The sequence below is a fragment of the Vidua chalybeata genome, chromosome 2 (genome assembly GCF_026979565.1).
Source record: "Vidua chalybeata isolate OUT-0048 chromosome 2, bVidCha1 merged haplotype, whole genome shotgun sequence".
Classification (NCBI taxonomy): Eukaryota; Metazoa; Chordata; class Aves; order Passeriformes; family Viduidae; genus Vidua; species Vidua chalybeata.
Genome location: NC_071531.1, coordinates 67007176 through 67032148, shown reverse-complemented (window position 1 = coordinate 67032148; position 24973 = coordinate 67007176). Strand labels below are relative to the sequence as shown.

The 24973-nt window shown below is 40.6% G+C and overlaps 1 protein-coding gene across 1 annotated transcript; it reads left to right on the top strand.

The window, feature by feature from the left end:
* The first annotated feature begins 709 nt into the window (after positions 1-709).
* CCDC80 (coiled-coil domain containing 80) lies at positions 710-24189 on the top strand. The gene is made up of 8 exons (XM_053936667.1): positions 710-1308; positions 1683-3583; positions 7700-7856; positions 11796-11932; positions 12546-12694; positions 16052-16155; positions 17716-17796; positions 19762-24189. The coding sequence occupies exons 2-8, from the start codon at positions 1691-1693 to the stop codon at positions 20106-20108; spliced, it is 2868 nt and encodes a 955-aa protein (XP_053792642.1). The 5' UTR covers positions 710-1308; positions 1683-1690; the 3' UTR covers positions 20109-24189.
* Positions 24190-24973: the final 784 nt, after the last annotated feature.

The following is a 24973-nucleotide window of genomic DNA, read 5'->3' as shown; positions in this document are numbered from 1 at the left end:
GCTGTGCCAGTTTACGTCAGCTCAATAGAAATGGTGTCATTTACACCATGAAGGGAGAGCAAAGGACATCACCCTGCCTTTACTCTTGTCTCTGTAGGTATTTTTGTACCTTTTCGCTTTTTTTTTTTTTCCCACTACTGGTGAACATTCATGGGAAATAGATATAACTCTAATTTTAGTACAATAGTAAACAACTTGGTCTCTTTAAAAACTACAAATTAACAAACAGTCATGCCCATGTGATGTTTGAGAAAAGAATATACTGACATACATGAGGACCTGAAAGAAAAACTGGCTGGAAAGTGAAGAAAAAATGGATTTCACTGAGGAACTCCCAAAAAAAAAAAACAATAAAAAACAAGGAAAGGGAAAAGAGAAGGCAGAAACAATGAGGTTTAAAATAATAATTCTTAAACAGCAGAGCTGTTATTGAGACTGATGGAGAAACACACTTTTTTATCCAGACAGTGTCCATGTGGTGGGAGGAAAGAAAATGCTGAGGTCGGAGAACACCAGAGAGCTAGGATGCGTGAAGGAAAGAGTTAAGGTTGGAGTCACCCTCTCTCTGAAGTGCTCTGTGATGCTGTGCAGTGTTTCAGCCCCCAGAGCCTTCCTCCTCCTCCCTCCCTGTGTCAGAGTGGGGAGGAGGCGGGTTCTGCTGAGCTGTTAAATCCTGAGTGAAGTTCCCCCATTTCCAGTGGCCACCGTTGTCTGAGGCTGGTTCGGAGCAGGGCCGGGGTTGCCTGACATTTCTGGGACTGGAGCCAGCCAAGAAGAAAAAAAGACGAGTGTTTTACAATTTGCTTTTGTCAAAGTGTGGAGAAAGTGGAAAGCGAAGCGACCTTTTTTTTTTTTTTTTTTTTTTTTTAGCATCACATTCCTGTGTCTTTCTTCAGCCTGGAAAATATATTAGGGCTGGTGCTTTCCTCTCTGGAAACAAAAGAGCTAAACGGGACTGAGAAAGCAAGGAGTGGGAAGGTTTGGGAAGTTTCAAAGAGAGGGACTTGGAGCAACCAGAAGTTCCCTTTTCTTAAATGAAATCCCTGCCTGTGTGGATAACCGGCACAGCAAAAATCCAGACCTGCAGGTAAATGGAGAAGCAGAGATCACAAAGGAAATTTCCGCTAACCTCATCCCGCCTGTCAAGAAGGTGAAGAAGAAAGTTAAAAGACACACAACGGGCTCTGCGACCTGTTAGGCTGCTAAAAGATAAATCACTGAACAACAGTAAAGCTGTATGGCACTGGTCTCCTTTTAAAGGAAAAAGACGTGAGAACTCGTCTCTGGCAGGGGAACTTCCCTGAGAGGGTAAGTTTCAAGTCAAATTCTTGTCTTTCTGCTCTCTGTATGGACCCCATCTCTGTGTGTCTTTGCATGTATAGTGAGAGTGTGAGAGAAACGGGGAGAGAGAGAGAGAAGGATGCAGATCACGGTGTCGTTTTAGATAGATGGTATCGTGTTACAGAAGGATGATCTCATTTTTTCATAAAGTGATCCATTCTGTGTTTTTTCCAAAAATAACTGTAAAACTTACAAAGCCACTAGGGCAGGACTGAGGTGTCATCAAGCACTTATAAATCACACTAAATAGCCAGTCTGTGCTTTGCATTTTTAATCACTTGTGCAAGATATCATCATACTGTTAACATCTAATTTTTCTCCTTCTCCCCTCCCCAACACAGACTGCACAATGAACTGGAGGCCAGCTCTCAGCTTAGCCCTGCTGTGGGCAGCATGGTTAGTGTGTGGCTCTGAGAAGACAGAGAGGCTAGTGGAGAGGGGGAGCCATGGAGTTAGGAAAGTGCCCCTGGCTTACAGGGCTTCAAGCAGCCTCCTGAGAAGGTCTGGAGCATCCCTGAGGAATTCAAACCTGAATCCTCAACACCCTGTCACCAAAAGGGATTCTTCAGCACCTCCAAAGCCACCTGCCAATCTCCTGCAAGGGGAAGCACGTTCCCAGGCCAGGGGCACAGGGACCAGAATGAGACTGGTACAGAGACTCACAGCTGCAGCCAAATACCCCAAGTCCGAGATGATTAAGGATGAAGGGATATCCTCTGCCACCCAGTCACGAGGGGTACGTTTCCCTTCAGGGTCAAGTTCTCCCAGTATCCTGGCCAGCTTTGCAGGGAAAAATCGGGTGTGGGTCATTTCTGCCCCCCATGCCTCTGAGGGCTACTACCGGCTCATGATGAGCCTGCTGAAAAATGATGTTTACTGTGAATTGGCTGAGAGGCACATCCAGCAGATTGTGTTGTTCCACGAAGAAGGGGAAGAAGGGGGAAAAGTAAGAAGGATAACCAATGAAGGAAAAATCCTGGAACAGCCACTAGATCCTGCCCTTATCCCTAAGCTCATGAGCTTTCTGAAACTGGAGAAAGGGAAATTTGGCATGGTACTGTTGAAGAAAACCCTGCAAGTGGAGGAACGGTATCCTTATCCAGTCAGGCTAGAGGCTATGTACGAAGTCATTGATCAGAACCCCATCAGAAAAATTGAGAAGATGAGGCAGAAGGGTTTCATCCAGACATGCAAAGCAGCTGGGGTAGAGGGGCAAGTGGTTGAGGAAGGCAATAATGGCGGCACCATGCAGCCTACCCCTGGCAGTGAACATGGCCAGGTGTCAGCAAGGAAGGAGGATCCAAGGAGGAACAATAATCAGCCAACAAGGACCAAAACAGTGAGGAAACCAATGACAACCACAGTGGCCACTCCTCTGCCTACAGTAAGGAGCACTACCCTCCCTTCCACCACCACGACTGCTCGTGCCACCACCCATGCAGTGACAACAGCCAGCCGGTCTACAACAACAACTACATCCCTCCCCAGCACACAGAGGACCTGGACCATGAAGTCACATTCCAACACAGAGTACCACAGGCTGCCAGTAGCCCCCAATGCCACCACGCCACGAGTCACAGCCTCTGAGGACTTCTACTCTCCTGTGTGGAAAACAAACCGCAGGGACCGGCAGCACGGCCACCAAGAGAAACAAGTGGCAGCCACACGGAAACCAAACAAGGCTGCCCGCTATGACGGTTTCACAGAACTCCCAACAGCTCCCTCAGTGCACTATACAAAGGCAAATGTGGGTAGATTTAAAGATAACAGAACTGACAGAAAGGACTTTAACCACAGGGACCTGAATGTCACACCTGGGCAACACAAACCAACTAAGACTAAACCACCAAAAAAGAAGACCCAAGAAAAGATACTCAGTAATGAGTATGAAGATAAATATGACCCGAGCAAGCCTGCTAGTTCCCATTTAGAGGAACAGTTTGCAGCGGGAAATATTCCCCCAAAGAAAGGAAAAGAATCAAAGAAGCATGACCGAATGGATAAACCTGAGAAGAAGAAGAAGAAGGACAGACCTGACAAGCAGCAGAAGAGTGAGAAGCAGTCCAAGAAGGTCAAAGCTGAAAAAAAGAGCAAGCAGGACAAAGACCGCAGTAAAAAGAAGAAGGGAAGCAGGACTGAGAATAAGGATTTTCCCAAGTCCAACAAGAAGACTTTCCTACAGCCTCCCAGGAAATCAGCAACTAACCTCCTGGAATATTTCGAAGGCAAGAGGAGACTCATTGTAAGTAATTCATTCATCTGAATTTTATTACCTAAATAAAGTCTTATCTCCCTCGTAGAAGGAGTATGTGGAACTATAACTTTATAGAGGGTTTCCAGTACTCTTTTTTGGTGCTTTTGTCTAAAGAGGTAAAATCTGTAGACCTAAATGACTGTTTTCAACAGGTTTCACAGCCTCATATTGGAAATTTTACATGCAGGATAAGAGTCAGTCATCCAGAGATTAGGATAAAACCTGTTCCCAGCCACTTCCATGAGCCACCATAGAGCCATCAGATTATCTTGCTTCCAGTGGATATGTAGGTGTCAGGATCCGTATCATTATGATCAATAAAATGAGGTTCCAGTGTGGATTACATCCATTCATCACCTTGGGGTACTTGCCAAAGTTACCACGTTTCAGTGCTCTGCCTGTCCTGCCAGCTGGCACACCTGCTTCATATTGGTACTGGTGTCCTAAAGCTGGAAGCAAGCCAGGTGGCTTGGCAATGCTAGTGCACATCTGACTGAGGATATGCACAAAGGCTTGTGATCAGGTGCCCTGAGGGATGGGGAATTTGGGATTAAGATCTGATGGGAATTTGGCATTCAGATCTCCTAGACATCTTCAGAGATCCTGTGCAAACTTTATTTTGGTTTGGGTTTTTCTCATGCTGTTTGTATTAAACTGTAACATTCCAGTAAGTTTTCAAGCCTGAGAACTTCAGCATGGTCTGGAGTTACTTGTCCCCAGGTTTTATAGCACTGTATGTTTTTCCAACTACTTATAAAAACCATTTCACCTGGGATAGGAAACAGTTTTAGTTGTAGAGCAAATGTTTTTTCTGGCAGATGACACATATCCTGAAGGGTACACTTTGGAAAACAGTTCTTTAAAAATATTATTGTGGGAGCTGGTTTCTTGCAATTATCCTGCTGCAAGCTGGTCTGTTTCACAGTTATTGTCCAATAATCATTGTCACAAATGCCTTTGACTTTCATGCTCCATATTCCAGTACAAATAGCTAAGGTGCCAAGCTAAGATGCCAAGTTAAGATTTCAACCATTGGAATGTAATGAATCATTCTGCTGATGATTCATGGGCCTGAAAACAAGGCAACTTTCTTCTCCCCATCTCCATTCTTCAAGATGTAGGGAATGTGCAAAGCTAGCACTAGAAGTGGAAAAAAGACATATATTTGAAAAAATTGAACTTGACTGAATTTTGCAAATAATGCCTATTAGTTACTTGTTAACCAATATTTAGCCAAAACAAAAGCTCAGGGAGACAAATGATGCAGAAACTGGGATCCTTGAAATTGTGGTTTCCAAGAATATATGTAGCATCAGGACAAATATAAACAAACTTAAAAATAAAAGAGCCAAAAGTAAAGCTCACAGATGTCAGGCTGCTAATTCAGAACACCATCAAGAGTCCTGGCAACTTGAAGGATTGTCTGAAATTTGAACCTTCTGATACTGGGCCACCTCACAGCTGGATCTCTGAGAAAAGAGTTGCACAATCTCAGGTTATCAGGCCAGAACTCAGTGAAGAAAAATGATTATGCCATGCTGCACCTCACTTTTCCAGAATCTAGTAACAACCTGCTTAGTCTGAATCTCCCTGAAGTATAGGTTTGGTTTGGTTATTAGTAAAAGCAGTGGCTGAACTCTGTTTTCTCATTTTCCTTGCACAGCACATGTGGAAAATAAAGAACTTCTCAAGCTTCTTTGAATCCACACACATGCCTATTGGCATTCCTTCCAATCAAACTCTTCAGTTCCCTTAGGGGAACAATCCTTACAATTAACTCTGTCATTCATGAGTCTTTAAACTCCCTCTCTAGAGAATTAGCCCACATTGCTGCAGAAGCAGTTCTACCCAAGTTGTTCCCCATTGCTTTGCTGTACTTTTGCCTTTCAGACTGGCTTCCAAGGACATTGTTTCAGTCCTTTTCCAAATATCTTTTAAGACGGACATGGGGCTTTAAGCTCTACATCATTAACAATTTCAGATTTCAGTGTGAATTTCAAACATCTGGAATTTTGAAGTCTATTCTGGGTTAAGTTCAGTTAATGACAAATATAGGTCCCAGGTGCAGAAACTGAAAAAAAAATATGGGTTTTGAATCCAACAGCCTCACCTCTCTATAGTGAGGCTTTTGTTGCAGTCTTACAAATGTTTAGAAATTTTGGCCTTGTGAGTTTGGATTTTCTGTTTATTTCTCTGTGGTGATGAAATGCCAGCTGGCAGTTTATTTGTAACACTCCATATATACCCACCTGCACATATGCACACACACACACACACACACACACACACACACACATGCATGCAAACAAGAAACAGGAAGATAACCAGAGGACTGGAGCACCTCTCCTTTGGAAACAGGATGAAAGAGTTGGGGTTGTTCACCCTGGAGAAAAAAAGGCTCCAGGGAGAACTTACAGGAGCATTCCAGTACCTAAAGAGAGTTTATAAAAAAGAGGGAAAGTGATAGTTGTGGATGCTCTATCACTGTAAGTGTCCAAGGCCAGGCTGGATGGGGCTTTGAACAACCTGGTCTAGTGGAAGGTGTCCCTGCCCCTGGCAGAAGGGTTGGAACAAGATGATCTTGAAGGTCCCTTCTCATCCAAACCATCCTGTGATTCTGTGATGCAAACACTGATAGAGACAGTGCACATACAGCCTGGGTTGAAACAGACCTGGAACAAAGCTTTGATTGGAAATTTGCTTTGTTTTACAAGGTTTGAAGACACAGATCAGATTCAGGCTTGACTCTGCATTCTAGCTTATGACCTCCAAAACTAGGAGGAGACAATACAAACCAATGGTCTATTTTTCATCTCAGTCCTCAAGCCCTTCTCATAATCCTTTTTTTTTTTATTTGAAGCTTTTTTTATATGCATTTTAAAAGCAATGTGTTACACGCTGTAGCCCTGAAACCAAATTCTCTTTCTGTCTGTCACTCTCATTCACCTTCATGTCTGAAAGCTGTAGTCATGCCAGGGGCCTTTGCATAAATGAGAGGCAAATTTTATAAGCCTAGAATTGTTTTTACATTGATGAACTGCATTTATAAAGAGTGTACAGTAAAAATTAGCCTTCAGGCCCCACAAACTCCAGAAGGCATCAAGAAAATTATTATTCCTGTTACAGATTAAAGCATAAATTTGTAATTGAAGGATTTTGGTAATTATTTGTGACCTTAAATCATAAAACTTGAGTCGCCCTTTGTATTTGGGAGGTCAGTGGCAGGTGCTTGATTGCAGTTCACTGCTGCCAGTTAGGAGAATTACATTGCTAGAGCTGCTGCATTCCTAGGCATCTTCTGCTGGAAACTGCTGCATAGGATCACTGAATATTGTTATGTACACCCCTTCCCTGGAATATTTTCATCTCAGTTACTGATGAAGGATCTGAATCTTATGCTCTAAATTTTTTAAAAATTAAATCTTAGCAATCCTTAGAAGTCTTTGAAGTAAATACTGTAGAATGTAGAGCTTTTTATACTTTTGTTGTTATTGTTCCTCTTCCTTTTTGCCTACAGCTGTGCCTTCATGCAAGTCCCATAAGACATCAAAGTGGCTTAGAACAAAGAAAAGCAAAATCAGTCATTTTCACATGAGGTCACAGTGGCCTTAGCAACTCTTCAAGGTTTTCCTAGATGGCCATCAGTTACATAAGTATTCATGTAGCCCTAGCTGTACTCACCCCTTGGCAGTCAAAACAGGCACGGGAACCCTGCCTGGACCGTGGGATGAGGGCAGAATGGGTGCCCTGTGAGTGAGTCAGAGCACCACTGCAGGCTGTGAGGGAGACCTGGTGGGCCTGGCAGGGCAAGGGATAAAAGGAGAGTATGTGACTCTCTGTAAAATATCATGGTATTTCTTCTACCAGCATTGGGGTAGAAGCAGCAGAGGAGCTGGTGCAACCAGCTGTACCTGCTTCCAAAGGTTTTCCTGTAGCTGGCTGAATGTCTTTGGTTCAGGCTGGGCATGAAGGTACACTCCAAACAGAAATAACAGTTTTATGGAAAAGAGAGCCAGCTTTGCAGACAGCCACTACTTCTCCTTCAGTAAAATAATCACCTGTTTCATTCCTTAAACAAACTCTTTTGTCTCTGCCACCAACCAGCTGATCACAACCCCCAAGGTGGACAACACCATGTACGTACAGCAGCGAGACGAGTATCTGGAGAGCTTCTGCAAGATGGCAACCAGGAAGATCTCAGTCATCACAATTTTCGGCACCATGAACAACAGCAGCATGAAAATTGACCACTTCCAGCTAGGTTCATTTTCTTTTAATACTTTCTTTCCATCTCATGGGCACAATACAGACAGAACAGGAAAAATCACCCCAGCTTGGGTCAAAATCTAAGACTATGCAGGACCTGAAAGGTAGCTCATCTAGACATATTTAGTGCCACCTTCTTCACATTCAGATTTTCCATGTAGACAAGTGACATTGGGCATCCATCTCTCTGAGGTAGCTTTGAAACAACTGCTGTCAGTATTCATGTCCTGGGGAAGCACCCACCAAAGCCAGTGAAAACCTGTCCTTTTGCAACAATAGTGGCTGGACAAAAGACTTCAGGTTGCAGTCCAGCAAAGCACTTAAGCTTAGGTATCTCTTGAATCATTGCATTATCTCATTTCTGTCTGAATCTAAAGGTTAACACCACTGTGAGTGCTTTGCTTGATGAAGCAAAAAAAGTACAAATATTCTACAGTTCTATACTGCAAATAGAATAAAAGCTTCTAATTTTGCTTACAAGTCCACCACATCTTTCCCCTCAAAGTTCATCTGTTTTTACCAAATCTTGGGAAAAGATGTGTGATGGAACAGAAAGCTCAGGACCTGACCAGCTGCAGGGTATTTCAGGTCTGGCATATGAATGGCCAGAGGATGACAGATTTATGTCTGGCTTCCAGCTGTGCCTCTGCTACTCTCAGAGGGACAGGATCTAGCCTTGTGTCCTTGAGTGACAGTGAGTCACAAATCCTGCCAGACTGTCCAGTTTTGCACCTCCTTGACAAATCTGGAGCAGTGCAGGATTTTCCACATCAGGCCAAGATTACTCAAGGTCACTTTTTGTGTACCTAGATCCATCTGCCTGTCAGTGGACTGTTTAGGATTATATTTAGCTCTAGTCTGGCTAATATTCAGATATTCACTCTGACATAGACCATACTCTTTCAGCCTGTTCCAAACTTAACCTACATCCAAACTTTCCCCAAACCACATAAGTGTATATAACAGCTGAGTTCCCGCATGAGGAATTAAATTGTTGAAGAAAAACAGGAGATTTAGAAGGGTATAGGTTAAACCTTACATGAAGTTCACCTTACAACTTTGCCCAAAACACCAAATCCTGAGCTTTATAGCAATACACACAATACAAATTAATAATACAAATATCTTTCTGTTCCACCTCCCCTTCTCCTCCACCCTTCCTGTTTGTATGGTCTCTTCAAGGCTCACTCTCTGTGACCATCAGAGGCAGCAAAAGCTCCTAAGAAACATTTTGTACACAGTATGTTTCTGTAGTGAGAAGCTTGAGCACCCAGCATGATGAGGTCTACTTGGAGTGCTGTATCTTGGGACTGAAATACAAAAGACAACAACAGAAAAGTCAACAGAAAAGACTTTTCACTTGAAATTTCGAACACATTTAGAAGTGGTCAATGAAAGAACTCAGTGACACTGGTTGAAATTAGCTCACAGTGATACCAGAGAATATTTCCCACTTTCCCACTGGAATGACACAAAAGCTGAGTGTCACTGCAGAGGTCTTCTCTTCAGCCCAAGTTAACAAATGTGGTCTCTTTTCCCCATGAGAAACAGTGCTTTAATCAACTAAATATCAGCCCCTGGGTACCCATCCTATAATCAAAGCAAGCACCTAATTTATTAGGCCACTGCACTGCTATAACAACCCGCTGGCCTTCTTTGTAACCTCATTGGAATTATTTCTAAAGATAAATCATCTTCCCAGCCTGTCTAGCTGCCAAAGTTATGTGGAGAAATGTTTCTCCATTCTTTCAGAGAAAAAGCAAAGAGAGCAAGGGTTTGCAGGTAGCAGCATAGTCTCAGCTCTGGTGAGTCTTCATGCAGATCCCAGATGTCCTTTATGAGGCAGGTGTCAGGGACAAATAGTGATTTGTAAGGAAAGAGGCAATTAGATTAACTTCTTTTTTCTCCACAGAAATTATTTCCAAATTTGAAAGGCGGGTCAGCCTTTGTGGCATTATTTTTTTCCTTGATACAGAATTTTGTGTATCAGTCTGTAATTTAATATTCTTCTTTTCATTTTAAGTATTGAAAGAAAATCTCCTAAAAAGGAAACTCTAAAGAGCTAAATTCATACTGATATCTAGAGTTTAAAGCAGAAAGGTGCCACAGGTCAGTTGGTCTAAGGTACTCCTATACCTTAGCTGTTTTCCGTCACATTTCACAATAACAACTTTGGCACTTTTCTATCTCCATCTAGGCCAATGAGATAGTATTTGCTTTTAAACATGAACTTTTAGTCTATGTTTTGATGGTCCTACTTGCCATTAGTAATACATAAATCTCATTCATCAAGCACCTGAGGCAGGACTTAGATATATTTATGAAGTGGATAACCAATTAGCACATCTAGGAATCCATCCAATCAAAAGTTAATAGCATTGCTTGTTAATTCTTTATAAAACTTTGAACTGAGGTACATATAACAATGAAAAGTCATATAAATTAGATATATAACATGATAAGTATAACCAAATTTTAATATTTGCTGGCTTGTTTTTTTCTGGTTGTTTGTTTTTTTTTTTTTTTTTGTAAGTAGTCGCTTCAAGTTGTGAAACCTAAAGATCAGATTCTAATTCAGACATTTCCCCAAAATTTTAATTCAGAAGTTTCATTCAGTCTATACACAGGATGGACCTGCTGCAAAATTTGAATCAGATCAGTATGCTCCTTAAAAGCCATGTATGTTTAAAAAACTATTTTAAATGCTTTGGTGTATAATGACTAAAATCTTTCCTGTTGCTGTGTGCTTCACTTGGATCAATTAATCACATCTCTATTTGCTGACAAATAATTATGGAGCAAGGGACTGAAAACTGTATTTCTGCATTTCGATGACCTGCTGTGTCTCAGACTTCAGGCAGGTCACTTAAGCCATGGCTGGGATTTCTAAGTGAGAAGATGAATATAACATTCACATTGGTGTCACAGGGCATAGGCAAGCAGTGTTTGCAGGGAGCTCCTGGTGCCCAGGTAACATTTCACTTGGTGTGTGGTTTAGCCTGTCCTTAGCTTTCCAGGCCTACAATTGCATATGGAGGCTTGTTTCAGCACTGTTGCAGTTGTACAGGGCTGTGATGGATGCTACAGCTGAGGCTGTGCTGATGACACAGAGACTTTCAGGACTTGACTGCAATGCCCACTTGGTTCCACAGGATGTAAGGAACCTCAGGACCTCCATAGGCTTGTCTTCAAATCTCCGTCTTCAGAAGTCTTTTTCTCATTGTTTCAGAATTTCTTCTTAGAGTGGACCACTGAGTAGGTACAAGTTGTACTCAAAACTAAGTTTTTGCCTGTCAGGCTGCTAGAATCAGCAAGCAGAAGGAGGAAGGAGTGCCAAAGGGGGGTATCTGGAGAGGTATGCTGCCAGCACTGCAGCATTCAAGACATGTTAAACAGTTTCTGTTTTCTTATAGTCACTACATGTGAATTTTTAAGACTGGTAAGGTTAACTCTACTGTCCTGGCCTACTTCAACCTGTTCTAGTTATATTTTACTGATCCAAATCACCTATGCTGTTTCATTTCACATGGTGCACATTGTCAAAATTTCTCTTTTCAATTACAGAAGTGGCTACATTTCAGGAGCTGGTGAAATGAGTAGTACATGCATACACATGTATGAGCATATTGAAAAAATCTCAAAGATGTTTCCAGGAAAAAGCAAGATTTCTCAAAAACCGTACAAATCATAAATAGTAAAGTGCATGAGCCCTAGGATCAACTGATTTTCAAAGAGTATTAGGATGGAAGGAATACTAGACAGTTAAAAGTCATAGGAATGAAAAGTTCACACACATGGTTTGTAATACATTGAATATGCAGCAGGAAGAGAGCCTCTGAGAAATTAATCCTCCCTTTTCTTTTGAGGCAAAATTAAAGGCAGAATGCTGTGTGATTCCATGACTATTTTTATTTCTCTTTTGCCTCACATTAAGATAATGAAAAGCCCATGAAAGTGATAGAAGATGAAGATCTTGTGGACCAGCAGCTCATCAGTGAGTTGAGGAAAGAGTATGGGATGACCTACGATGATTTCTTCATGGTGCTGACAGACACTGACATGAAGGTCAAGGTGAGGGTTTCAACTCTTTGAACTCAGCTCTCTTGAAAGAAAATGCAGTGAAAACATATGAAAAAAAAAAGAAAAATGTAGGAAATTACACTTCACACTTGCATCTGAGGCACATAAGATACTGATGCAGGACCTGGTTATTGCTAACAGGAAGCTTAATTTTCAGAACTTAAGGTAGCTATCTTCATTTTCTGCACTTAGGGGAACTCAGGAATTGTGTTTCTGCAGGAATGATGAGGTTCTGTTCCCCACACCTGAAAGGGTTCTAATGTAGTATCTGGCATTCTAAAACACACAGTTTGGCTGCTCAAGAGGATGACAGCATACTGCATAAGGACAATCCTCTAGATGAATGGCCTTACAAAAGAATATAATAACTGCAATGTCATGGCTTTATCAGTTTGGGCAAATAATGAAAACATGCCACTTCCAAAGGGCAGTCTGACTGCAAAAGCAAAGATATTTTCCATAGTTTCTGATCTGTTTTAGGCCTTGTTGCCTGCATGCAAATTAGAATACTTGGATCTCTAAATATCACAGTGCTGTGATACATGCAGAAAGGCTGCTAATATGAGCATCCTCATACCCACCTGTCTTGTTTTTTTCTTAACAGCAATACTATGAAGTACCCATAGCAATGAAGTCTGTGTTTGATTTGATTGACACCTTCCAATCACGAATTAAAGACATGGAAAGACAGAAAAAAGAGGGCATTGTCTGCAAAGAAGATAAGAAGCAATCCCTTGAGAGCTTCTTATCCAGGTATCACCTTCTGTTCTTGTCTGCTGCTAGTTCTACTAATTAGCTACTAATTATTATTACTGGAAAAATACCCATGTAACTATTTCTGGGATTTTTAAATAAAGATTTCTCAGTATTTACAATGTTAAGCAAATACAGAGATGCAGACAGAGCTGAATGCAGTCTTGTATAGAATGCTGAAAGACAGGAAGCATGTTTCCTGACGAACTAAATCTTCCTTGGACACTGATTATCGGTGCCTCAGTTTCCCCATCATGACATGGAGATAATAAAACTGATTTGTATTAGAAGAGCAAATAAGGATTAAGTCACAGATGTTAGCTCAATGTTTTGAATGTATGAAGCACAGTGTTTATGCGTTTTGATCATCAACCATCCCAATCTCATTAATCCCATTCTAATCCCTTCCACGTAGTTCAAATCAGCAATTAATTCTAACTTCCTTCTTATCCTGCTTGCAATAACAGTTTGTCTTTGCCAGTATTAGTCATATTATTAAAGGTCTTGCAGATGTCTTTTGCAAAATGTTGGAGAACTTCTACAGAAAGACAATTTTGTTTATGCAATCTCTACATGCTGTGTTATTACTCTACCCTGAGACCTAAATTCCAGGCAATAAATTTATCTGGACTGTGGGCATTCAGACCCACAGAAGAGCTATGTAGCTACAGCCCTCTCTCAATTATCACAGGATAATTGACATGAAATTAGGGCTACCCCCTCATTCTAGACTTACCTTTTACAACTGCATCCTCCTCACCTACTATGAGAATCCATGGGAATACACTGTTAATTTAAAAATAAGTTTTAAAATAGGCTTTAAAAGTAAGTGAGGTAGCATGATGGATTATGATGCGGAGAAAAGGAGCAACATGTAAATGAATAGGTTATTGGTTCATAAACATTTTAAAATTCAATGGCCACTTCAACAGAAAGAGAGCCTTTAACAAGATCCATCCCACCCACCTCACCACCTCCTGTTTAGGTCCCAGTGATTCATCCTTGAGACCACCAAGAACAACCACAGTTTGGAAACAGCTGATCAGAACAAGAAAGAGCTTGTATACTGGAAAGAGACAGGCCCCAAATTCTTCTTTGCTTGGAAACAGCCCTAGTAATAAACACACATTAGAAAATTGGGCACAAAAAATGCAGAATGTTGCATCTATAAACAGAACTTTTGCTGCACAGAATGCATTTGTTTGTGAAACAAGCATAAGGCTTTAAATATTGGGTGGACTTCTCTAGCCACATTAACTGGTCAGATTCCCTGTAAAATTAATTCCAATTTTGTCCAATATCTTGTTCAGAGCTGAACAAGAGCTCTGGCATCATCTTCCTGGTGTTGCTCCTTGCAGAGCTCAGTTATAATAATGCAAATATTGTTCTTAACAAACCTGCCTGCTGTGAAAGGAGACCATGAGAGCCAGAGCCAGCTTGAGTAACACTTAAAAGCCACATGTAGAAGGAGGAAAAACCTTAAGTTTGAGGGTGAGTCCCCCTCTAAGATCTAGACACTGGCTGTGCTGCCCTCTGGGCTCACACATCAGAACAGGATGCAAAACAGCTAGAGGAGGAAGAAAGGATCTACAAAGGGAAGGGTGTGGCTTGTCAGGACTATTGGCCAATGGCTTCTGATGTCAGAAATAAAGTAGAAATCTGTACATTAGTGTTGGCAAACTAACAGCTGTGAAAGACCAAGTGAATTCATTTCTAAGATATGCAGTTCTAAGTAGTCCCAGATAAGCACACCAAGTGCTCATGGGGCAGGGACAAAAACAGCTTGAATGGCTTTCAACGCTTTTCAACTCTGCGTAACTCCAAAGGAGATATTAAAAAAAAACCAAAAAACCAAAAACCAACAAACAAACAAAAAACCCCAAAAAAACCAAACCAAACCAAACCAAACAAACAAATAAAAAAACAAACAAACAAAAAAACCCCAAAAAACCAGAAAGAAATATTAAAGTATCTTAAAGTGACTTGCAGTTTTTCCCTAGGCAACATGGCCACATTCTGACTCACTGTTCATAGGTAACCAGGTGCTTTTCTATATAGAACAGCACACAGATTATTTTGTTCCCCATTTGCAGAATAACAACACAAAATTCCCCTCCTTTTCTTCACATCACATATGTGATCCTTAATGCTTCTCATTCCTATTCACTTAACTATACATGCACATTCACGCTTCTTTGCTGTTTCTCCCGAGAAAGATGAAAATTGAGGAGGTTTGCCTTTCAAGGATTTACTTTCCTAATTGTAAAAAAACACCAGTATCAATCAACAAGCAAAGACATCAGCATGCCCTGCTCTTCTAACAACTTCTTCTCTGACTTTGAGAACTTTAAGCAACTCACACTTTATCTTCAGCTTCTCTTAAGTGAAGCAGAATTGACCCTTTGCATTAGCCTTCATTTTGAGATCTTCACATGGTACAGCAGAAAAGCAGGCTATTATTATAACAGAGTAACATCTGCATCCATTTAAAAGATCATTTCCTGCTGTAAAAATATCTCTGCAGCTTTGCAAATTCCTATAAATCTGATTTATTTAGGTTAAGTGAAGAAGTACTTGTATTTTAAAAACAAATTGTTGAGAGAATATTAAAAACCTCTAGAGGTTAGAATTTTTAAAAATTTCAAGTGTCCTTATGGCATTGCCTTTTCTTGACAGAAAAGAAAGATCCTTATGCAAAATCTTGGGTAGATGGTGCAGTCCCTAGTAAAGAAAAATTCCAAGATTTATTTTATTGCCCCATGCATGTCCTATGCAGCCACAAGCTGACACAACCACACACTTACAAACAAGCTCAGATTTAGAGCCATGTTGAAGGTATTTTGAGCAAACATGGTGCAGGAAAGAAAAAAGAGGTCAGTGATTATTTACACAGAAGTATGAGTTATGTCTGAAATGAAGATCCACCCTAATTCTCAGACAGCCCTTGGACTGCAAAATAACTGTGCAGTTCCAGCAGTGGTGAATGATGTAAAAGCTAAATGCCTAGTGAGGAATTCCACAGGAATCCTTCTCTCTTGAATATACACTTCTCAGTACTGCTGTAACTACTGAAGGGCTTTGAGCAAAGATCATAAACTTTGCAGTGTTTGTTTGGTGAAGCAGCAGCACTGCAGGTGTTTCTTTGACAGTTCTGGAGCTGTAAAATTCAAAACAAACTGTAAAATTCAAACAAAACTTTATCCTCTCCCGGTGACGGACAGAAGTGGGAAGATGTCCCACCCAGCTGTTACTTAGAAGCTGTGAGAGATATGACAGATCTCAGCCTACAGAAAACAGAAACGCTGAGAGGACTTGAGTCAAGTGTCATGACCATGCCTGGCCACACTCTCTTTTCAGGTTCCGATGGAGAAGGCGCCTGGTGGTGATCTCTGCTCCCAGTGATGAAGATTGGGCTTATTCCCAGCAGCTTGCTGCTCTCAGTGGACAAGCCTGCAATTTTGGTGAGTCAGAGGGAATTATATTCTTGCTCCCACAAACCACATCCTTCCTGGTGATGTCGTCACATGGTTCCTTTGCTCATGTTTGAACCTGGACAGCCTGAGGAAGTCTGACAACTGACAACTTTCCTCCAGATCCAAATGGAAGATTGTGTTAAGCAGGTAGTACAGCACACTGCCAGCTAAGACAGCTAAACAAAGTGTTCCTTGGAATCATGTTTGAAACATTACACTAATGTAGCAGAAAATGCTAACACTCCAAAGCTTCTCTTCAGGCGATTAATAATTGTTTTGGGGCTTTTTTGTAATGCACAACTTAACAATACAAGGAAAATGCTTTGGTAAGGGCAGATCCTTTAAAATCCAACTGAGGAGATGCACGGACATCAGGGTTTTTCTTTTCCTTACTGCTTCATTGCCAAAATCTGTAAAAATATTAATGGAATCCATTTCAATCCAATAAAGGCCCTCCCACACCCATAGCTGGGTATTTAAGGTCCACCTACATAGTGGAGAGAGAAGGGCTTCTCCAGGAGACAACTAAGGGCAAGACCCAGAGACACTCTTCTGTCTTCATGAAACGTAGAGAGATTACTAAAGTTCCTAGCAATGTACACACCATACAGGGTTTAGACTACTTCAAGAGAATGAAGCAGGTCCCTTTCAACAGCTGCTATTTCAATGCATTTCAATTGCACCAGAAGGGAGATCTGCACAGTATGATTGTTTATTCATGATCACCTGGCTTTCATTCAGAGCATCAGCATCACCTCATTTGGAAAGTACCAAAGTAAGCTGCGACATGGGCCACTGCAAAATCCTTTCTGAAGAATAAAATATAGTCAAAACAGTTGAGTATCCCCACCCTTTGGTAGGGACAGCTTGAACATAACCCAGTGAGTTTCTAAAGCATTTGTCAATGGGTGTTTCAACTAAGTGGTATGTTTCCAAGCACCTTACCTCCATGTTATAAAAGCAGTTACATCAAAGATTTTGCAGATTGTACTGACTCATGTTATATGAACAGTTTCTGCTGTCCCTAAGGTCTTTCTTCAAAGCAGAGGCAACAGTCCAAGCCTTTGTGCAGGACAAATGGATGAAGTGAGAATCTGTCATAAGCTATTCCCTGCAGTCATTCAGAGTTTAACTGGCATAGGTTATGTTGCCTCTAAATAATTTTTTGCTGTGTGCTTGATAAGTAAAAGCTTTACTAGTCAAGAAAACAGTGCAGGAAGATTCTGGAGTTGGAGAATCGCCTCTGCAATTTACTGGCAATTCTGACGCTTGTATCCCTATGTGACAGAACCACATCACCATGCTGCTGTCCTTGGAACAGCTGTATGCAACTATATCACATTTACTCAACACATCAGCTTATCCTTATGTTTGGGACAGATGATGTGACTGGCAGGGACTCCATAGAAATCAGTAATTCTCCTAAAGGGCTCGCTGAAACTGGGGCCTAATGTAGCAAGCACAGAACTGGCTGATTAAACTGAGATCTACCCAAAGATAAGCACAAATATCTGGTCTGACCCAAAACCTTCCTCATTTCTTCCACAGGTCTGCGCCACATAACTATCCTCAAATTGCTGGGAGTTGGAGAAGACGTTGGAGGTGTCTTAGAGTTGTATCCAATTAATGGTAAGTGACTGTTTCCAGTTTCTTCAGTACTACCCATGGAGGGCATCATACAGTGCTGAGTACTGCTTTAGAGGGATGAGTATGGCTGTCTTCCTCTTTTGTTTCTTTTAAGAAATGAGACAAAAACAAACAAAAAGCTTTCTTGGTGTTTCTGCGCTGAATATTTCATGAGTTCTTCAGAAAGAAAAGTACAAATATCTGAAGTTCATCTCACATTTTGATTTCCTGCTTAAACTTACAGTCCCCAGGACACTCTTCTGCCAGCCTTGCTGTCAAAGACAGGAATGTCTGTGCCTTTTTACATGCTCAAGAGTTTGCAGGGCTAATAGAACACACAATGAGCAGATTCTCCTCTATGGATCCATCATTTATATTCATAGAATGGCTTAGAGTGAATAGGATCTCTTAAAGATAATCTAGTTCAACCCACTGCCATGGGCTGGGACATCTTTCACTTCATCAGGTTGCTCAAAGCCCCATCTAACCTATCCTTGAACACTTCCAGAGACAGAGCATCCCTATGGGCAACCTGTTCCTGGGTCACACCACCTGTATCCTAAAACACCTCTTCCTTATATCTAATTTAAATTTACCCTGTTTAAAATTAATACCCCTTGTTCTGTCTCTGGACCCTGTTAAAAAGTCTTTCTCCATCTTTCATATAAGCTCTCTTTAGTATTCCACTTGCATCCCAGCAGGCTCTTCCAGGTAGATCCTTAAAAGAGTCCCATTGTCAAATGCTGTGGTTTCCTCTGCTACCTAATCCAAAAAACTTCCTCCATCAGTGGAGGGACAAAGACAGAAAGCAGCTTATTTATCCCATCTGTGCTCCAATTGCTCTCTGCATGAAAGCATTCTAGTCCTTCTACAGCACAGGAACATTAAGTCCGTGTATGAGGAAAAAATAAACAGAGGAAGCTGATGTCAGACTTCTTCCATCAACACTCTTGCAGCCTCCACTGATTTTTCACTAGAGGCTTCATTACTTTATTTATAGTTCCTATTTGTTAAGATCAACAGATCTTTGTCTCATCTCCCATTGAATTGATGTTGACTTCTAGCATGTGTTCCACTGTGAGAACTTCTAGAGAGGTACCTTTTATTTGGCCCCTATACCTTTGTTTGATTCCTCTTATGTCTTGTGTGGGGAAAAAGGTGAACATTTAATCTCTATCCATCCCTGCAGTAACACTGACATTCATCCCACCTTGCTTCTGCTTCAACCATGCTATCATAGGACCTTTTGAAGTCGTCTGAAAATTCACATAACCTTTGTCAGCCAGGCCACCCTTAACCACCTGCTTGCTGATCTCTTTCAGAGAACCTCAAGTCTGTAAGGCAGGGTGCCACTGTGTAAGTCATGTTGCCAAGCTAACTGTGTATATATGTGCCCACTGATCTTAGTTTACTTACTGTTTTACAGTTTCTACTCATTTACCCAACACAGACTTCACCAGATTTACCCTAGAACATATACATTGAAGAGGAAATGACACCTACCACATCCCACACCTCACATATCAGGACAGTTCAAGAAGTGAGGCTCTATAGGCTTTACATCCTGCAATTCTTCTATCACACTTCAATTCTTTTGATTTCTTTCACTGTTACTGTTTTCCACATATGCCTTCTGCAATACATAAACTGGTGACCCAAACTGCAAAGACAACAAAGAAATTAATGGATTTGGGATGACAAAAAGATGTACCACACTACAGTAGCTTCAGGCTAGAGAATAAGGATGAGTTTACAAAACTTAAAAAAGCTGTTAAAAATACATCCTTAGTTCACAGCAATTTCATTTCAGATCCAGGAAATTGATCTGAACTTGCAAGTTACAAGAATCTTATATTGCCAATGCTTGGGCTATAGCCTATCTCCTGTTGCTAATTTTTTTACCTAGAAACCATCATCATCATTGCCTAAACACAACATTAATGCTGATTTTATGTGATCACTTCCTAGGAAGCTCAACTGTAGACCGAGAAGACATCCCGGCTAATTTGGTGAAAGACATTCGGAATTATTTCCAAATTAGCCCGGAATATTTCTCCATGCTTCTAGTGGGGAAAGATGGCAACGTCAAATCCTGGTATCCTTCTCCCATGTGGTCTATGGCGATTGTGTATGACCTGATTGATTCCATGCAGCTCCGGCGCCAGGAAATGACAATCCAGCAGTCGCTGGGCATGCAGTGCCCTGATGATGAGTATGGTGGGTATGGCTACCACAGCTACCACCAGGGCTACCAGGAAGGCTACCAAGATGACTACCGTCACCACGGAAGTTACCACCATGGATATCCATACTGAACAGAGTGACTTAGCCTCTGGCTGACCCCGTGTCTATCTTCTAATAGCTTTCAAGCAATAGGTGGCCAGTTGCAGAAAATCCTCCCAGGCCACCTAGATATCCATGCCTCGTTCTTCTACTGTTCAATCAAGGGACTTTGGTCATTTGCCTTCTCAAAAAATGCAGAAGCCTTTACAGTGAAGCAACTCAAACCAGTAGCATTGAAGCTTTAAACAATAAAGACTCCTTTATATTTTTAAACCTTTATAAACAAAGGCCATCAGCAGGTGCTGTTTGTATTAAAACTAAACAAAAAAAAATCCCACAGCCCCAGCCCATGGGCACTACAGTAGGGTAGGAAACAAACTGTCCAACAATGTGCTTTTTACTACTTTTTCTAAGGAGAAAAAAAAAAGTATATTTATTGGAAAGTGAGATTTCATTATGCTTATAAAGAGAAACAAAGAACCACACTTTGGGTCTCTCCCAGAAAAGAAGAATTTAAGAAAGAAGCATGGGGCATGCTCTTTAATAATATCAACAACAGTAATAAAATCTTTTCAAAAAAACATGTTTAAAAAGAGAGCATCCCTTCTCCAGTGTATTACCATTGTAATTAGCTGACTTTATGAATGAAAATAAGATTTATGGCTATGGCAGAACTTGTTCCAATACAATACAATGTAAAGTTCTTAACTACAAAGCTTACTGCATGGCTATTTATTCTTTCAGTTGGGGTCCCTGTTCTCTTAGGTCCTGCCCTCCTCACTGTTAAATCCAAGTTAATGAGAGCTAAGTGGAAACACCAGCCAGGGTTAGCACTGTCTGAAATACAGAAATTTGAAAAGCATTATTTTCATCAGAAAAAGAAATCTCATTCAAGTATATTTTCAATGAGTTGTAACGAGCTCTCTATAATAATGCTTTTAATTAAACTGTTACTCTAAATTTCAAATTTTCTTTTACCTCTTCTTCTCATACTCTCACCTATGAATGATCTGGATTAAATGTTTATAAAAGTATTTGAGATTAATCTGCTAAACCATCTCTATTTCTGCCACACTTTCAGAAATGGTTTTTTTTCCTCCCTACTCATTGATGTCTTTGGACATTGGAGCACCACCCTATCCTACTGAAAACAGTGGCAGGAACTGCATGCGTAGTCATGGTTTCTAGACATTTGGGTTAGATTTCTAAACACTAAAGATGCAGCAGAAAGATGATGGAATATCTTTAAGAGAAGATATCTTGTCAGCCTTTATAATGGCACATTGGTCACTTATGATGTCGAAGATGTGCCTGACCAGTCACATGTCTTTTTATAATCCATGATGTGGGTGCACATCACATATAGATGCACACAAGAGGGCACTGGTACTCGCTATTGTCATCAGAGAAAATAGCACAGGAGCAGGGAGAAGCTACATCTCTAAGCTGGCCAGAGCATGCTCTGCATTTTGACTTCTGGCAACTTCCTGACTTTTCCCCAGATGAAAACAAAACTGGCTAAAGCAACCAGTTCACTCAAAACCAGATGCTTTTTTTAGAAATTTAAGTCACAAAGAGTCAGGCATTACTTGCCCTTCTGAATGTCAGAAAGGCAGACAAATGGTCACAAGGCCTTAGCTTTACAAACCTGGTCACTCTCTGAGGCAGGCTGCCCTCCCTAACACAAGGTCTAGTCAGTGCTGGGTACAGCTCCTGACTTATCTTTCTCAGGTGACTGGAGCTAACTGGGGGAAGGCATTTAACAGATTGATTTTGAGAGGACTGCTGCCTGCAGAGAGCTTCTGAGCTCTCAGTGACGACAGCACTTCCACAGCTGAAAGCAGTGGACAGAGAAATTAAAAAAAAAAAAAAAAATCATAGGATGGAAGGGTTTCTAGAAGAAAATGGAATGTCCTGTAGCTCACTTTTAGAAAACAAGAGTTCATTGCATCACTGTATCAAGGTCAGCTGCCTAACTTTCCTCACCTAAAGCAAAAGCAGAGGAAAATACACCAGGTGCCTAACAGGCACCTCCTGTAGACAGAAACACCCACTTGGAGCATTTTCTTTCAGGTGCTTGTTTAAACTTTCCTTTAATCTTGTTTTCACGTAAAGTCTTTAAATGAAAGCCCTTTTAACTCACACTACAAATCACATTAATTTAATGTTCTGTGCTGCAAGGGTTAACTTACATTAAAAATAGCGCAGCACCTGATCCAAATGGCCTTTTTTTATACCCCTGTCTGAAATTCAAATTGTGCAAGTACCAAACCCAGCCTAAGGCATTCAGTGGGGGTTGCATTAAAAAGACAACTCCAAACAAGTTGTCCACTTATCAAGGGAGGTAGGGATGGGCTCTTAACCCAAACTACACATTCAAATACTCACAGAATTTGTAGAAGACTGCATTATTCTACATTCTGTTGCCTATTTCTGCCTTCACTACAGAATGATACTAAATCACCAGAACCTTATAGCAATTATTTAAAATCCTGATTTTGCAACCCACTTTTCCCTATGGAAAACTAAAAGCAAAGCCAGAAGGAGCAGCAAGCCAAAATATAATTTCAACGACAACATGTAGTTATCTTGCAGGCTATAAGATTCAGGAGTTACATTTCTCCAAATGAAGACTTCGTTTGGCAAAACAAATCAAATCCAGATCACTGATCTATCCCTGCAGCATAACTCCAAGGATAGACTTACTGAGATTAAGGTCCTATTTCAACATACCTTAGTGGGAAGATTCTACATGATACAGAAAATCTTTTTTCTTATACATATTTATGGCATTTGATTCAGCTCCAAGAGGGCTGTTTTCATCCACAGTCTGTCTTTGAAGCTGCTACATTCACAAAATAGATGAAATTAACCAAAATAAATACTTCTTTAATTGACTTGTTACCAGCAAGAGAAACACAAACACACCTCTCTTCCTGGGATGTTTTTGTGAACTATTTCCTCAAACCTGGAAGGAGGAACATAACACCCTCAGCAGCAATTAAGTTCAAACATTTGTGAATCTGGGCTCTAAATCAAAGCTTAGCATGAGCACTCTGCCCCATGTATTCATTAAAGACTATGTGCCAAACTAATGCTGCTCTCCAAAAAAATCCTCATAAATTTCCCTATTGTAATTTTGAGTGAATGTAAGTTAAGCTTTCCAACATGGAGTAGTTTCCATATAGTGGAAATACTTAATCAAGTGAGATTTCACATGATCTGTCTGAAACATGTAACTTCATAGAATTGCTCCCCCTTGCTCACCAGAGCTGCTCTCCAGCTGACAATTGTTGAGTCACTTCCTCTAACAAATCTCACCTATACGCTGAATTTTACCATTTCCATGGATAGCACAGCTGCAAATATTTGCATGTTATGCTTTGGCTTACTATTTACCCTATGTTACTGTTAAGTGGATGCAAATCCTTACCCATTTTAAGACATCAGTTAACATTCCTGTTGCTGCAAAGGGGATATACAGTTCTCCTTCATTATAATAAGAAACCTGCCTGGCCATCCAACATAATCTCTCTGAGACCTCCAACCTGAAGACAACAGAAAGGTTTCTACATGATAGAACCAAATTCGCAGCATGAGTAAAAACTTGTATCAACAGTTATGTAACCAATACCTTTGTGCAATTTAGACTTTGGCAAATAAGTCAAGCATGATAGCACTGGAGAAATATACAGAAAGGAAAATCATTAAGCAGGACAAGAGTTGACAGCAAGAACTAAATGCACTTTATAATAGCTGAAGATCAGTCATTTCCATATTTCCTATCTCTTGATGCAGATATTTCAGGCACAATGGTCAAACATGGTTTTTAAGATATTCATCATTGGTTTGATGCTCTGTCTTTAGAAGTAAGATTATGCCTGATTTCTATGTTCTCTCTTGATGCAAGGCAAAGGTCTTTGGAACTTCATGTAAAATGTTACTGCTCACATAAATGCAGAGCAATCTAAAGCTAACACTACTTTCACTCTTTTTGAAAGTACCTGCTAAAGTTGGTAGCTGTGACTGAAAAAGACAACAAACCCAGGTATATATTGCAAAGCTGTATGCAATAAATAAAAAATTGAAGTCTTATTGCCACTAAGCCTTTAACAGTTTGAAGATTTTTTTAGAGTTTCATTTCCCAAAATACAACATCATAAACCAATGAGAGCAACAGAGTTTCTGGAATCTACACTGAAATATACATTCTATTCATTCTGTACAAACTGATTCTGATGCAAACAACTAGGATTCCTTATGCTGAAATGGCCTGCTATACAAGCACAAAGAAATTAGATACAAAAAACTTCTCAACAACAACATTAAATTAATTCTTTATGGTTATTCTTAACATGTACTCTAAAAAATACAGAAAAAATTTACAAATTTTAGATTCATTTTAACTTGACAGTTATAAACCATGGACCACATATGAAAACAGGCTGCCCCTCTTGATGGATCAATGACAGGAGGTATGTTAATATAGCAATAAGCCATCAATACAGTGCACACAAGTTTCATACACAGCGCCTGGACAGGATGGCAGAGGGGAACAAAGACAGGACTGTCTTCAGTCCAGAGAAATGCATCACTTACTGCTTACTATACACTCTGGTATGAGGCTCTGACACTGAACTCATTGCTTATCTTAAGAATTCTTCTGACAGTATCTTTCAACTATGAAAGACACATTTTTGAAGGGAGGAAATTATAAACCAAAATCTTTTCCATTGCTCTGAGAGAAGAGGCTTTGGAACATACCAGGAATCCTTTATCAGCATGCCTGTTCCCATGCCTGTTTCAAAATTCTCTGAATAATTTGGAACCTATTTTTCATCTCAGTCAAAATACAATCCAGCAGATGCCTCAACAGAAATTCTGAGATCACTATGCC